The 16,902-nt window shown below is 35.8% G+C and overlaps 1 protein-coding gene across 4 annotated transcripts in view; it reads right to left on the minus strand.

Annotated features, from left to right (window-relative positions):
* Positions 1 to 2,592: 2,592 nt before the first annotated feature.
* ZC2HC1A (zinc finger C2HC-type containing 1A) overlaps positions 2,593 to 16,902 on the minus strand; it is a 33,651-nt gene continuing 19,341 nt past the window's right edge. The window contains exons 8-10 of one of the 4 annotated variants that reach the window (XM_015855869.3): positions 11,729 to 11,851; positions 8,844 to 8,951; positions 2,593 to 8,402 (exon numbers count right to left, since the gene is read on the minus strand). In XM_015855869.3, coding sequence (XP_015711355.3) covers positions 8,225 to 8,402; positions 8,844 to 8,951; positions 11,729 to 11,851 — 409 coding nt within the window. In that variant the 3' untranslated portion in view covers positions 2,593 to 8,224. The remainder of the gene's footprint in view (positions 8,403 to 8,843; positions 8,952 to 11,728; positions 11,852 to 16,902) is intronic. The other 3 variants (XR_014942505.1, XM_015855871.3, XR_014942504.1) reach the window with 3 other exon arrangements.

The raw sequence follows: 16,902 nt of genomic DNA on the forward strand, positions 1-16,902 counted from the left end.
GGAACATGCTTTAGCAGGGAAATACTGGTAGTAGGTGGGCAATTGGACTGGATGATCTTATAGGTCTTTTTCAACCTCAATGATTGTATAAAATCTTTGGTATTCCCCAAATGGTGGGATATCCTCCAAACAACCATAGGGATCTCCTCTGATTGGACTAAGACTGGTTCCACTGAATCCATGAAACCCAGCGTGCCCTACTTCTGATGGTGATGGAAGAGGTTAAGGGCAAAGTAAACACACTGTGGTGCTTCTCCCTACTCAACCCCATATCATCTATTTATGGCTGGGGTACTAGGAGTAGTACCTTCGTAAAAACTGTTATCTAAGGGATTCAATGTGAGGGAGAGAGAAGAGCACCCACTAAACAAGAGCAAAAAAACCAAACAACAAAAAGCCCCAAATCAAATGATAAACAACCAAAAATCCATAACCCTTCTACTAAATAGGAAACAGATTTTGTGGCGCCGTACTGCAAATGAGAGTACCAAAACTACAGTCAGACTTCTCTGGAAATCACTTCTACTGACAAAGTCCCACTTAGGACTAAATTTCCCTGAGGAATAGCAGCTATTTTTTTGATACTTGGGAACAGTTGAAAGCCAAGGCTTATTTTCTAGTAACCACTGTCACTTGGCAAAGAAAGGTCAGAGTGAACTAAAAAACATACAGATGCAAATTATTATTGAAATCGCAATATTCAGTCAGTTTAAATAATTTAAGCAGCATCCCACAAGTCCAAGTTTGAGGCCAATCAAGCAGTTTTTGGCCTACCACGAGGAAGGATCACAGTAACATGCAGAAAATAAGTTTAAATTGTGTGGTTATGAAATTGTGGTTTTCCTAGTCGCTTCTCTTAATAAGTGTGCTGCTTTCCTAATTCTTACTGCCACAATTCCTGAGTCACCACTTACATGCAAAGACAGCACACTGCTAAAGAGCCATTTGTGCTTCTTGATTTCCTTCTTCTCAGAGTCTTCTCCAGCCTTTCCTGAAATTACAAACGTGTTTAAACCAAACTGCTTTGCAGGAAATGGGCTGAGGAATGGGAACCTTGCAAAGTATAACCACCACTCCTACCTCCCTCCCTGCCCCCCATCCCCATTAAGAGCCAGTTATGCCCTCATTGGAGAGGGAAGAATTTCTGGTGTTTAGGAAATCAAAGAAAAGTCATTGGATTCAGAACCCACTTTAAACTATTGAAATGCCAAAGTTTCTCAGCCTTTTAGCACAAGTTTCATTCTGAAGGAAAGAAAAAATATGCCTGTTTTCCTCTAAAGAGGGTGTGGTGAAATAAACGTAAACCATCAAGGGGAACTTTCCCCTGAAAAGAAGAGAAAGAGGAACTGGTCCCTACTCAGCCCTATTTAGCCAAAAAAAAAAAAAAATAAAAAAAAATCATGAACCCAGTCCTTTCTATAATTTCTGGTCACATAATAGTACTTCTCTGGAAGAATATACCTTTTCTGTTTCATTTTGTCAACAAAGCAGAAAAGATCCAGTTCAAGTTTAGTTACAGGTTATACCTTACAGCTTAAATTAAAAAAAAAATCACTACAGGTATTACAGTGATGCACTCTACATCTATATATTAACTAAGTACTCCAAATGGCTGGGAAAGATATATAGAATTAATAGAATCACAGAATGGTAGGGGTTGGAAGTGATCTCTGGAGATCATTGAGATCCCTGTCTTTCTAGTACCAGGGAGCCCAGAACTGGATACAATGCTCCAGGGGAAGCATGACCTCCCTTGACCTGCTGGCCATACTTTTTAATGCACACCAGGATGCCATTGGCCTTCTTGACCACCAGAGCACACTGCTGGCTCATGGCCAACCCGTCCTCCACCAGAAAACCAAGGTTTCTCTCTGCAGAGCTCCTCTCCATCAGGTCATACTTTACTGGTACATGCAGTTACTCCTCCCTAGGTGCGAAACTCTATAATTGCTTTTGTTAAATCTCATCTGTTTCCTCTCTGCCCAAGTCTCCAGCCTGTCCAGAATCTTGCTGAATGGCAGCACAGGCTTCTGCTGCATCAGCCATTCTTCCCAGTTTCATGTTATCAGGAAACTTGCTGAGGGTGTATGCTATCCGCTCATCAAAGTCACTGATGAAGATGTTGAACAGTACCATACCCAGACACTGGCTATCCTCCAGTCTTCAGACAAAAGAAGCAGCTGGAAGTAGCCTTGTGATGCCAGATGCTGGTTCTTATGGGGGACTTTTATTATCCAGGTATTTGTTGGGCAAGCAACACAGCCAGGCACGCATGCTCCAGACAGCTCCTGAAAGGCGTTGAATTCAGATGAGCAAATATACTACTAACTTAAGTACTCAATATAGGTTATTGTTCAAGGCAACAGATGTATACAAATCTTCAAATAAAAAAATAATAATAAAATGTATCCTTCTAGGAGAAGACAGTGGGTGCGTCCTCCTAGTAGGCATAGTTTCCCTGAGATGAAATACATCACAGTATTCTAAGTCTGAAATGGTATTACCTACCCTTATGCTATTTTATTTAAGGCAATTTCACATATGGAAAAAAAAAAAAAAAGCAAAAAAAAAAGCGCCCACATTTCAAGAAGCTTTATTGGCATATTCACTTTATTGTTTACAAGTGGCAAATTAGCATCGGAGGTGATTTACATTTATTGATGAAAACAGAATTGAGACTTTAAAATAATATTAATATATCAAATAAAACACAAGCCCAGGCATTATGGAAAACAAAACAAAAAACAAAGGAACAACAACAACAACAACAAAAAAAAAACCAACCCAAAAGTACAACACAAAACACTGGATGGTCACAAACAAATATTAAGTATACTAAAGGTCAAGGCAAACATAATAAATGCAGTGCTGACAAAAATTAATCACTTTAAATACATGAATGAGCATTTCATTTAAAAACACAGAACATCAATAAATAAACTTATGAAGATGCATATTAAATATCGTATGAAGGATGAACACCAAGAGAGTTAAAGCAATCATATAAAGTAGGTATTATAAAAGCCATGGAATACTTGGAATACATGGTATTTTACAAGAACAGACCCAAATCCATCTGCATTTCTGCCAGAAATTCAAATACAAGAACAATGGAAAACAACATTTAGATCTTATGCTCACTGTTCAACCATATTAAACCGAGCTTTAATAAACTGTTTGTTTTTCTGTCTCACAAGTTGCTGTTTCTATTGGAGGAAAATTGTTTATTAAGAAAAAAGCTCTAATTATTTAAAAGAAAATATAAGTTTTCTGTCAATTGGGCTAAGCAGAATAGGGCATTCTGGAACAACATACATTAAAAGAAGAAAAAGATAATGAAGAAAACAAAACCCACCAATATGCAAAGGATTGATCCCTCCCATCATGAATGCTTGAAAGACAGCATCAACCAAGTAAATACCAAATACAGCTAAGAATCTCTTACTGAGCATTTCTTTCAGTGACACAACAAAGTAACTCAAAGCTTTACCCAGCAACACAACCATCACGTTGGAATGAGCTGTGCTTCTTCAAAGTCAATGAAAATATTTTCACCAGTCTCCAAAAAAACTTCAAAGATGATATTTCCACTGTCTCATACAACCCAAACAATTACTCATAACTTTGTCAAACAGAAAGAAGCGCAGTTACAACAAATGCTCTTACAAAGCACACATGTTTTAGATAAGACTTAAGAAAACTTATAAAAAAGTTTGTTGATTGCAGATACAAAAGCTATGTGTTGAAAACCAGTACTCATGAACTTTGTAAGACACTGACAATGCCATTTCATTTTAGACTCTAATTACACAGCCTACATCAATACACACTGCTAAATGCCTTGTTTGTTAGCATTTCAATTACTGCAATCATACCTTCCCTCATGGACTTGATAAGCATGCATCATGGAACCATTCTCTTCACACACTGCATTTCAGACACTACTCTCAACTGCAACTGTGAATTAGGACCTAGTCTCACTCAAATTACAGAACTGCTACAACGGTGAAGTTTAAGTTGGGTCCTAAAAGACATTTTGGAGTTCCTACCCTGTGTACCTTGCTACATGGAAGATCTCACAGAGACACTGCCAGGCACACTATAGGGAGAGACTTGGCACCAGGAGCACCATGGAGAGCTCCCTGACCATGCAATCCTTCTGGTTAAGCTTTTCAAACCCACCTGAGGGAGGCTGATGGCTGTTCAGATCTCTTTGGCAAGTTTGAAAAATTCCGCATAGATGTTCACTGTTACTATCTGAAAGGGTGCTAAAGCTTGCTCTGCCTCCTACTGCACACCTTCCTGTAGTGGTGCACACTGAGGATATACCTATAACTATCTAAACATACATATAAGTTGCTGTGAGCATAGATATACCCTACACAGTTTCTTTCCGAACTGAAATCGATATCATGCGTAAATATAAACTTGTGAAAGGGAAATCATATAACGGTTAGGCCTTACGCTGTCCTGCTTTCACCTCTGAAGCCAGTATATTTCAAAATTCCACTGCACTTGCAACATACAGTTTCAGTTCCTGCAGCTCCTTTCTGTTAGACATCCTTTATAAATCAAATGAAATACAAAAACAAAATGTGAATATAAACATGATTAGTCAGGACCTCAGCAACAACATTCTTGTTTCTCTACATGGGATATTATCATTAGCCTTCTATTTTTACCTTCTTTTCTCATTAGCTTAATTTTATTCATGTCAAGCACTTCAGCAACACATAGCAGATGCCAAACTAAATTCTGTCATAGGGTCAGACACAGACATAAGTAGCATTAAAATCACATCAATAAATATCACTTTCTGTATATAGAAGATATACCAATTATCTCTTTGGGGCTCCACAATACCCCACTAGTGCTCAGAATTGTTTTGTATCGACTCTACTTCAGTGGAACAACTTTTTATATTTGCAAGACTAGAGTTCTTACACAATACATATGTGCATACACAAATACACAACAGAAAAGGCAGATGAAGTAATCGTATCATCCCAAATTTACACATTTAGTATAAGGAATTTAGTCTTTTAAGTTAAGTATTTGTGAACAAGTAATCCAGAGGATGATATTAGCTAAGTTTAGACTCAGCAATGCAGTGCATCTGGGTGCACAGTTCATGTAGATATTTTATGTTTACAATTGTAAAAATTTTGGTTTTTGAAGCATTCAGGAACTCTGCCTTTTCAGAATACGTATTGATGTTTTCTCCTCCCATGAAGAACCAAGACATAAAGGCATTGAAAGGAACAGGGCAAAGAGGGTCTGAACCTAGGTCTTCTTAAACTGAATTCAGATATTTCTTGACACATGCAATATTACCTGAAGATCAGTCTTATCTCCTCTTACAGTTCATTTTTTTTTTCTCCTGAAATAGTATAATAAATTCATTTCCATATGCAGTTCTGCAGAGCAAATTTATTTGAAGCATGTAGATGGAATTATAGTGATTTGTTCTGATCATGCACGTAATACTTTCTACTGTCAGCGACACTAAAGACTTCAGAAACGTGTCACTCAGTGAAAAAAAAGACAGCTCATAAAGTAGATACACACTATGTTTCTGATAGTCTCACTATACAGTAATAAACAGCATAATCATTCACATTTTCATTGCCTGCTTATCTTTATTGTATAATCAAACATAGACACATTATAAAACATTACTTCTGATAGTCATTTATACTTCAGTAGACATTCTTATAGGCCAAATTAAAAGTTCAGGAGATCTTTAAATGTTGATTTTTTCCTTTCAGTCGAGGTTAATTCCCATTCTAATTCTTGCTATATGTCACAGAAGCATAGGTAAAGTGCTCTGTATGTCTCCCACTAAACTACACGTAGAACTGGAAACAGAGTTACACAACTCAAAAAGCAGAAATTGTCATTATTTTATGTTAATTGATTTTAAAATCAGAAAATAGACCACTTGAAATTCAAAGGAGAAAAAGTCAATATATTTTCCAACAGTTTCATCTGTCCTTGAAAACCTAGAATACATTTATTTCCTTACCAAATTTTCTCCTTGTAGAATGTACTTTCAGTAACTGGTAAAACGCATACTTCCAGCAGAAACAAGAAATGGAAATTCATCAAGTCAGATAAAGGAACTGATTATTTTATAGATTCACTAACCAATCAAACTGATTTTGGATTTGCATCTTTTCTGATGGATGTTCCTAACCTTCATTGACTGTAGACCTCCAAGGCACAAGTCCAAGAGAAGTTCTTTAAAGCAGGCTTGTGCTAAAGATGCAGGATTCCAATATTTATTTATTTATTTATTTTTTTAAAGTACAGATATGAATGTGCCAAAATATGGATCCTACAGCCTAAACTAACTAGAATATAACTTGACTAAAACTTGTCGTGTCTCTCATAAATGGTTATTCATCCTACCATGCTCCACAGCCATATTATATAAACTATTTACAAGACTACACTAGGTGAAAGAATAATTTCTGGAAATAATTTTTTATACAAAGTGTAAGACAATTTAATATAATTGAAAATTGAATTTTATAATTTTAATTATAAAATATTCAATAGTCTTTGGCCTGGAAGATGACTACATCAAGCCTCTTAAATCTCTTACCTTCTGAGAATAGAACCTGATTTGGAGATAAATTTCTTCATTCACATTTACTCACAATTGGCCCCACTGATGTTAATCACAAGTTCTGAAAGTGTGTTCAATGATTACGTTACTTTAGTGCAATGCTGCAGTATATTTTACACAAACTAAAAAAGAAATGATATAAATTGCTTCCAATAATGTTTGTGAGCTGAAAGTAACCATTTTTGACAAAAAAAAAAGTGTACTGTGATAAAGGCACAGTTAAGTCCTTTCAGATTGTTCTTCCAATAATATAGTAGCAGAACTTCCAAATAAAACTTAACAAAACAAATCACTACATTCAGACACAAGTGATGCAGCATGTAAATGGTTTTAGTAGATTGTATTGTTAAAAAAAAAAAAAAAAAAAAAGACAAAAAAGGAACAGGTTCTTACAGGTTCTGACACTTCATCACTTCATACCAATACCAAAGTCTTCTCGCATGAAGACTGTTACAGATGAGGTTACTGTTCAGAGCCCATGAATACCAAGAACTGGGGATGGGAGGAAAAAAAACAACAACAAACAAACAGAAGAAAATCCACCACAAAAACATGTGTAGAACTGTGAACAAACTCTGGACCTGCTATTTGCACAGGAATAAGTATAAAAGACAGTAACTACTTAAGTTCTACTTTTCTAATAGTATTCATTTTTATGGAACTCTTTTTGTATTGGATACGAAGAAGGTTGTTTTTAAAAATAAGTTCAATGTTTAGGTACAGTTACAATAGAGTCTCCTTCAGGAGGCAAGGGAATAGAAAAATAGGACCCTTGCAAACCTTTTAGGACAAAAGTAAAGAGCTTTTACATATGCCAGCCATGGTGGAGAGCACAGGGAGAGGAAGACAAGTATTTATGTATTTATGAATAGAAGTAACTGATTAAAATATCACATTTGCCTTCATAAGTACATAAAATATTAACAAATTCTTACTCAAAAACAGAATGGGCAGAGTAACAACCACAACTTCTGATTTTCTTAGATGTGAGTGGAATTTTCAGATTTTTTCCTATTTGAATTATTAAAAAAAAAATCCTGCAAAGTAACTGGAAAGTTCAATTAAAGTAATACAGTAAAGAGGTTAAAGGGCTCCAGTCTTTTTGCACTTGTAACAAGGAATTTATAGGGAGTTGCTCACATCGTTTTTACAACATAGATAGCTTCTAGTTACTATCACATATGAAGGAAATGCCTCCACAGAGAATCTTTTGGTGCAGAAGTATTTATGGCTAGTTCCCTACGGGTGAGTGACTTAAATAACTTCTATAGAACCATATAAGAAAATTAACACTGAACCACTTCCACTACTTAAGTTACTTAACACATTTTTACCCTAATTTAAAATATTTCCAACTGAGATTAAAGAGTATTTCCTTGAATGGCACAGTTTTAAGTACCTGTTACTTTTTTTATACAGAATACATATTTATAAATAAATTACTATGTAACCAGAAGATTGCACTCAAAATTATAATGTTTCAACGTGTTTGCAGCATGAAGCCTAACTTGAAGGAGTGTTTTCGCTTTCCATGCAGCAGCACATAGCAGATGCTTTCAAGATCTCCTTTTCTCTTTGCTTTTAAGAAAGCATTCACACAACCATTCTTCGAATTCCACACTCACAGCAGAACTTTGCCCATTCCACTGGATACCTTGTTCCACATTCATGGCAAAATTTAGATAACTGTACAGATGAATTTCCTTCACTGTTTTTTGAACTTCCTCCGTTGACTGAGGATAGGTAGTCAGCAGTGTCATTCCCAGTTTTACTATCAGACATGGAAAAACAGATATGACTTTTTGAGCTTACAAAAATTAGCTTATCAAACAAGAAAGTCTAGAAAAGTACCTTTTTCCCTGCCAACGGCATACACAAGACAAGTTCTTTATGTACTGTGCATGTAGCTTTCGTTTAATGTATGTTGAGCCACATGTTATTGAAAAGACCATTCACCCAAATGTTCAACTGTTCCTAAGAGGTTTTTGACATTTCTAACGTTATCCCCTGCACATCTTAGACACCAGATGACAATGCTGATGTATTAGAGTACAGAAAATAAATTCTGAGTAACTTAAAACAGGACAAGTGAAATTAATGATGAGTTATCTATTAACTGCAGAGAACAATATTTTCCCCAACTTATTCTGCAATGGTTACTCCCCTTGAATGAAGATTCTATTTCTGAAAAAATAACAAAACTAAAAGCTACCTTGAGTAACTGTCCAAATTATTAGGTTTTCTTTTGTTTGATAGAGCACCTGTGCTCATAGTTCTTGCCACACTAGGAGGGGTTGACATCCGTGATTTTGTTGCACCTCTAAAACAGAAAAAGTTATCAATTAATTATATACACACACACAAGAATAGATTATGTGTTGCATACCAAAATTAGTTCAACAATCCATCCGTCACTTTACTGTATTATTAATAACTTATTTCCTATGAACACCAGACAGAAAAATCTTTGCCACAAACTTGCTTGCTTTGGATTGCATATAAATTTAATCCTGTACTGCAAGCTAAATGATGGCTTGCATTTTGACATGATAGCCATAAGTAGAACCCACTCTATTGATCACTTAGTATATTCTGTGGTCTTCCTTGACAGACTCTAAGTCATTTTATAGTATTGGCAGGGATTTCAGGGAAATAGAAAGCAGCAGTCCGCAGGTCCCAATGAACTGGTGACTCTTATTAGCATCAGTATACAATTTCTAAACTCCAGTGCACACCCTAAATGCACCAAACATGTCTGTGCTTGCTTTGGTGAGTGGAAAAAACTTCAGAATTCCCTAGAAAAAAACTCTGCAGCATAAAGGGAAAAAAAAATAAAAAATTAAAAAAAAAATGGGAAGGAACATCCTTTTTTCATCAGTGATCAGGGACAGAATTTTTCTTCATTGCTCAAGAAAATTTCTATTCATCAGGATTTCTTCCTTGGCAAGGACTTAGTGACTATGATATCTTGCACATGACCAACCAAGTTTTTCTGTTCTCATTCTTGAACGCTGACGAATAAATTAAAATTGGGACAGGCTTATGGATATTAAGAAATATTAATACAACATCTCACATAAAATTTAGTCACCAAGAGCCTGATCAGTAAGAAAAATATCCAAATTTAGTCACCAAGAGCCTGATCAGTAAGAAAAATATCCAACAATGATTTTTTCCAGATGAGCCTATCTGCTCTTTTCAGAATTACAGACAACATACTCTTGGTTATGGTTTTCCAAGTATAAATGAAGAAAAAAAGATAAAATACGGCACTGACACAAGTGAACAAAATTTAAGATTGAATCAAGTGAAACTGTATTTGGATAGAACATTCAAATTTAACAGGAATGGCTTCTGCATTCAACAGGCATAATGGAATTGTTGGAGATTCTGGCACACTGGGCAGAATACCAGCTTTTTCTCCTTTAATTTTCCTGACTGCTCTCTTACTTACGAAGAAATTCTAAGGATGTTTTAATTAAAAAAAAAAAAAAGTGCAGATTGAAAGGCACTACATAATTTCTACATAATTTTATATCAGAATTAAAACCTAAGTTATATCAGTTTTTCAGAAGATACAGACTTCTAGGATAAAAGTTTTAACCGATTCAAATTATGCTGTTACAAGTATGCACAACTGTACAGGTTGTAAAAGCTAGCATGTGTTATCTTCTCTATCTCACTTAACATTGGAAACAGACCTTCCCTTAAATGTAAGTAAAATTCAGTAAAGCTTAGTTGTGCAGGAAACACATACTGGACTTTTACTCGCTCTGAAAGCTAGGAAAGTATATTAAGAATAATTCAGCTGAAGTAACAGAAACAGTGGACTGGGGATCAATGATGATGAAAGAATGAATAGAACTGTGTCCCAGTTCCTGTTTAGGCAATGCTAGATACTTTAAACCAAATTCTTCTAATCTATCAATAAGTCACAGCTTTCTTTTTCCACCCCCCACAGATTTTCATCATCTTAAAACCATCATCTGAATGGTGCCCAGTATGGCATACAAGCTACTGATAAAAACAGAAAAAAAAAACCAAAAAAAAAACCCCAAAAAACAAAGTACTGAAAAACATGGCAAAAAAATCCCCTCAGATATATTCTCAGTCTTGACTTCTACATTTTCATGAGTAAATCAACAGCAGAAGTAGTAGGCTGCCACTGTCTGTAATTTCATGCTCCCCTCATCAAGGCACTAAAACTAGAATCAGATTTAACAAACATATGATAACCAGTTTTGAAACTGAATCTGCAGGGTGCAATCTGATCTACAGAGACAGATGTCTTCCAGCACGGTCACAGATTCTTCATCATCTTCCCCTCCCCTTTTATCCTTTTGCTTCTTACTAGGATCCGAAGTTGAAATATTTTTAGGATAAAGCCAGTATATTTCAGCTTTGGTTACAACACTAAAACAACACTGCAAGATTTAAACATGTTTATGCCCAATATGGCCTACGTAATTCGTTACTAATTACTCTTCTGTAATAAGCTTTGAGGTATTTATGAAAAAAACAGTCCATTGTAATTTGGAAGATGTCAAATTTTATTACAGTGTTAACATCATATAATTATTTCCTTTTTAAAAGACAGAACATATTTTCTTCCAAAGCAGCCTTGATGTAAATCTTTCAACATAAAATCTTACTTATACTCCTGGATAATTACAGCTATCTTATGGAAGGAGAAGGAGGAAATATTTGACTTCAAGAGCATAATAAAATTCCTTTGCCATAAAGTATTTGTGTGCAAGGCAATCATAAAGTTATCAGCTGTTCTACAGGTTTAAATGCTTAAGCTTTGCATCATATCATTTCAGTTTTATCTCAGCTTTACAGGGCACATTACTCTGAGTGCAGAATCAATGACAGAAGAAATCAAACCTGAAGAACATTTTCATCACCTTTCTATTCCTACCATGATGCAATTTGCCTAATGTGAAAGAAATACTTACATTAGTTATATTCCCACAACATTTATAATGAAAATGTACTGGGAAGCAGATATCTATCAAGGCCACACTTCTAATATTCCAATGCTTTTGAGGAACATTTCTGTACAACTGACAAACCAAGCTCATTTGCAATACTTACTTCTTGATAGGCAACAATTCATTTGGTCTTTTGATGGTACTGTCTGTTTTTGTATCAGTGTCATAAAACCTTTGCACATCTCTTCCAGTTCGCAGTGGTGGGCCTAACTTGTCCATCTTACTACTAAAATATATAAAGTGGTACTCATAAGGAGATTGTCAGATTGCTATTTAAGTTATTAAAAAAAAAAAAAGTACTTGCAATTACATATCTATATTCCCAAAGAATTCTTATTTACCAATAAGACATTTATCTGACACAAATCCAGCAAACAGGAGGGGAGTTCTTACTTTAAAAAGGGGGTAATTTGGTAGGCTTATAACTGAATTAAAATTCCAATGCATATATTAAAAAAAGAAAAAGATAAAATTATTGCTAGTTATATTTATAGTTTACACAATACACTCACACTTGGGCTTTTTTCTCATAAGAATCCTTTTTATAACAACAAATTCATCCCCATCTAGAAAACAAGGTTCCTATTTACAACTCAAGCCAACTGCATGAAGATGTTAGAAAATAAAAGATGCAAGTATAAGGCTTTTGGATTAGTAGAAAAGAAAAACTGTTTCCCCCACACACATCATTTTATTTTCTTAAATTAAAGCACTGAAGGTTATATGAGAAGAAATAAGGAAAAAAAAAAACAAAAAACAAACCAAAAGAAAGCCTGAAAGAAGAATAAGTTTGTTTTAATCATTACAACACCCACTCACAGCAGATAGCACTATGTACAGATGGTATTTTTGTAATATTTTTTCCCCAAGTACTAGGGATAACAATTCTGAACCAAAAAGACTATTAAAAAAAGGAAACATAACAAAATAACCTACCTCTTCCCCTTCAACATCATCAAAAGGAACACTATTTTTTGAGAAACCATAACTTGTATCAGAAAAATTAGGCCTTCCCATAAAGTTCTGCTTTTTTATCATCTTAAAACAGTAAAACTTGCAAAATTCAATTATATCTCCTTTCCCATGTCAGTAATGTAACAAAACATTTCTTCTAATTGCCAACAAAAATAATAGATATAACTGAAAAACTGTGACAATCTCAGAGTATTTTTATTGATCCTTATGAAATTTAAGAGCTATAAACGAACAAGCCAACCAAAATTGATTAAAACATCTAGGCTGCTGAAGCTAAGCTCTTCTGAAGCTCCCTACCCTCCTGGGAAGTCATAAGGAAAACAAAAGAACCTAAGTAATAATGAAAAATAAACACTCTCAAACTGAGAGAAATAATGCATTACAATTAAGATGGAATTTTCTAACTCACAGAATCACAGAATGGCCCAGGTTGGAAGGGACCTCAAGGACTGTGAATTTCCATCCCCCCGGCCACAGGCAGGGTTACCAACGTCCACATTTAATTCTAGACCAGTCTGCCCAGGGCCCCATCCAACCTGGCCTTGAACACCACCTGAGATGGGGCATCCACAGCCTCTCTGTGCAGCCTGCTCTAGCATCTCACCTCTCTCTTGGTAAAGAACATCCAACCTAAATCTTCCCTTCCTCAACTTAAAACCATTTCCCCTCATCCTGATGTTATCTACCTTTTCAAAGAGTTGACTCCCCTCTCCTGTTCATAGGCTCCCTTTAGGTACCGAAATGCTGCAATTAGGTCACCCCACAGCCTTCTTTTCTCCAGGCTGAACAAGCCCAGCTCCCTCAGCATGAGGAGGAGGTGCTCCAGCCTCCAATCATCTTTATGGCCCTAACTCTTGTCATCTAACCTCAGTGAACTGCAATACTAGAAAAATTACTGAACAGCTGTCAAGGAAGCTCACTATTTTCATGTGGCTTTTAATATCTCAACGAAAACAAAAACAAAAAAACCCACAACAGTAGAAAAAGAGCTTGTGAACTTCCAACGTTTGTATCAAACAACTTCTCATGCTTCCTCTGTATTAGCACATTAGAAAGTACAGGACCTATACATTTTGCAAGACAATTTAGGTTTTGAGAGTCTTTAACTGGGAACCTTTCAATTCACATCTGTAAAGCATCAAAGGAAGTGTCCTCATAAGGAGCAAAAATTGAACAATGCTAAGTGATAGTCATTCATTATTAAATCAGAAGGGAACATTGAGATATTAGTCTGACAATTTAGCTCCCAAATAATGCAGGCTATCAGATAAGTTCCCCTTGAGTTCTTCTCACTCCTCCTCCCAAACAGATGTTCTAGCTCAAGCTAATTAACTCAGGAAACATTCAATGAATTCCTGCTTGACCAAAGCCATATTTCCCAAAAATGAAAAGCAAAGACTAAGGTTTTTGGCACTGCATGACACATACTTCAACCTGTTATGATTTTCTGAGCTCTCTTTTGAACATTCAGTAACACATTAACATGACTGCTGAACTCAGCACCTGCAGTACAGAATACTGTGAAGTATCCTAGCAGCAGTCATGACTGCCAAAATGAAGAACTGCAATATACTTCCACACTTCAACAGACAAAAAAACCCTAAACAAACCTAAAAAAACAACAACCCACAACATGCTGAGCTCTTTCAGGTACTTTGGAATAGAAGTGCCATCAAAAGAAACTCTGACCACCAAGATGACTTTTTAGCCTTGATTTCACTGAACTATTATGTGTTAGAGTCTTATTTAAGGGGATTAATAAGGATTGTTTTTAAAGGTTACAGGTACTGTATGGCAAACACCTAAGTGAAATTTACAATATACTGAAGTTAGTTTGATGAGCCTTTCATGTGGCACTTCATTTGTAAGACAGCACAACACGTATAACTGACAGATGTGACTCCCAGTCATGGTACCCAGCTTAACATTAAATAGCAATGCTTACCTCACAAATAAAATAAAATGAGAGAAATTTCTAAGGGCACATTCGCATTACTGAAAAACAGTTTTCCAAGCCACACTGAAAAAAATATTAACATTCATACATGAAATATGCAGAGATGAGAAATTAACCCGTACATGCAAAAGACCTCTGACTGGCCACAAGTTAAGTTCTGCTATGCAAAACATAGTTTGTGTGGGTGGAATTTGGCTGCTTGCTTAGTAGCGGAATAGGAAGGACCTACCCAGTTTTCCCTCCTGGAGTTACTATTTCTGGCAGCTTATGAGATCTGCCCTGCTCCTCAAGAAATGCAAGGCAAGTGTCAAGCTTTGCATTCTTAAAGAATACTTATCAAAATTTGGGTTTTAACATCGTGTATCAAAATGTAAGCCCAGCTACAAATTTATGTAGAGTTAACTTTTCAAGTGCACTCTCACTTAATTCTCTAGGACTCAAAAGCCACACTTCCATTCATATTTACACATGGCTGTGCTGTAAGCCCAGCTACAAATTTATGTAGAGTTAACTTTTCAAGTGCACTCTCACTTAATTCTCTAGGACTCAAAAGCCACACTTCCATTCATATTTACACATGGCTGTGCTTTTATTGTGTTAAGGAAGAAAAAGAAAACTCTCACAGTTGGCACACCCAGTCCCACATTCAAAAAATCATTCTGACTAAAGCTAAATCTATCTCATTTTGATGATGCTTTAACTGTGGTCCTCTGCATGGGGTGTAAAAGAATAGAAATATTATACCAAAAATGTTAAAATAGCAGAACTCATATAGCTTGGTTACATCTCTGTTCCGATAAAATAAAATCATATACTACAATACTGGAGTTGAACATCATATGAAATGAAGTTACATGATTTTTCTTGTATATAATAAAACACCTGAGACCCAGTTCTAGCCTTTATCTATAACAGAAGTGCGCCAACAGCTTCATACACCCTTCACAATGGCTTCTGACAGCAGTTCAAGCGTGCCACCTAGAGAGCAACAGGGAAACTGCATTCCCGTGTATTTTAATCACATCTGGTTGCTTCACTAGCCAAAGATTCCAGTTTCTTGCCCCTTCCCACAACCATCACAGTGAACAGGTACCTGGAAGAGGAGGAGTCAGATCCGCCTAACTAATTCCTGACATGACACATTATAATGATAATTCTATCTAGTCTTCAAAACTCTGTGAAATCTAGAATTAAAACAATCTAAGCAAAAATGGAAGACGCCACTTCATGAATACACAAAAACATTCAAAATGACCGTCTGCCCTAAAGGAGTGAGTAACTTGTAAGGAGGCCTTTTCTTACAGCAAGATTGGAATTAAGCCAAATAAGAAAATATTTCAGCTCCTGAACACTGATAAAAAAACAAAAAACCAACTAGACTTTAACATTCTTAACATTTATTTGAATGACTGCACTTAAAAAAAAAATGAATGTGCACACTGTGCTCAGTAAATCAGTTCAATAACAACTCAGAAGAAAGAGAAGCTTTTTTATGAAATATTTTGTATTTCAAGCTGCAATTAGCTAAAGCTTGAATTATCTGACACTTTAATGCCTAAAATCTGTTTCAGTACCACATTATTTTTATTCTCTGACTTCACTGTGTTGACTGTTAATGCCTCGCTCCCTACTCCAATAGAATTCTGGAGGTATTTCAATAGAACCCTACACATTTCCAATCATCCCTTCCCCCCAGATACTATGGCTGTGTAAATTAACATTTTCCACTAGTGATCAAAGTGAGACACCTGATTTTTCCATGCTGCAACTACTCCTGTGTCTCTTTGCTTCAGCGTAACTCCTGACAAACTTGTTCTCAGAAGTACAACAAACACAATAGAAAAGTTCTCAATTAGAATGCTTAGAAAAGATACATATTAAGTTGACTTCTTAAGAAGACTGGTTAGTATGACCACCAGTAAAACACAAGGACTGCCTGACAGAGACAAGAATGGAATAGAGGTTATTAGTATTATTATTACAACATGGAAGTAAAAAGGACTGCAGGCAGAAACACTCACCACATTCATATTCTTTGTTAAAAAAGGTACAAATGTGCAGGCAACTAAGTGCCATTATGAGCCAAGCAAACATTCACTGTATCACTGTAGAGAACATTATCTGAGAGTTATGCCAAAAAGAAGTCATCTATTTGCAGGCAACAGCATGCAAAAACAGAGAACATGTGCTAACACCACTCCATACATTACTGTTTGACCTGGTCACATCACAATTCTTCCTCCAAACTTGACAAAAATAAGTAATAAGTTCAGAGAGCAGCTGACTGGTAAAATTCAACAAAACTGCTTTGTTAAGAAGGGAAGATCAAAACCTGGGTCTCCTCA

The sequence above is a fragment of the Coturnix japonica genome, chromosome 2 (assembly GCF_054131305.1).
Source record: "Coturnix japonica strain WE chromosome 2, WE-NBRP24, whole genome shotgun sequence".
Taxonomy (NCBI): domain Eukaryota; kingdom Metazoa; phylum Chordata; class Aves; order Galliformes; family Phasianidae; genus Coturnix; species Coturnix japonica.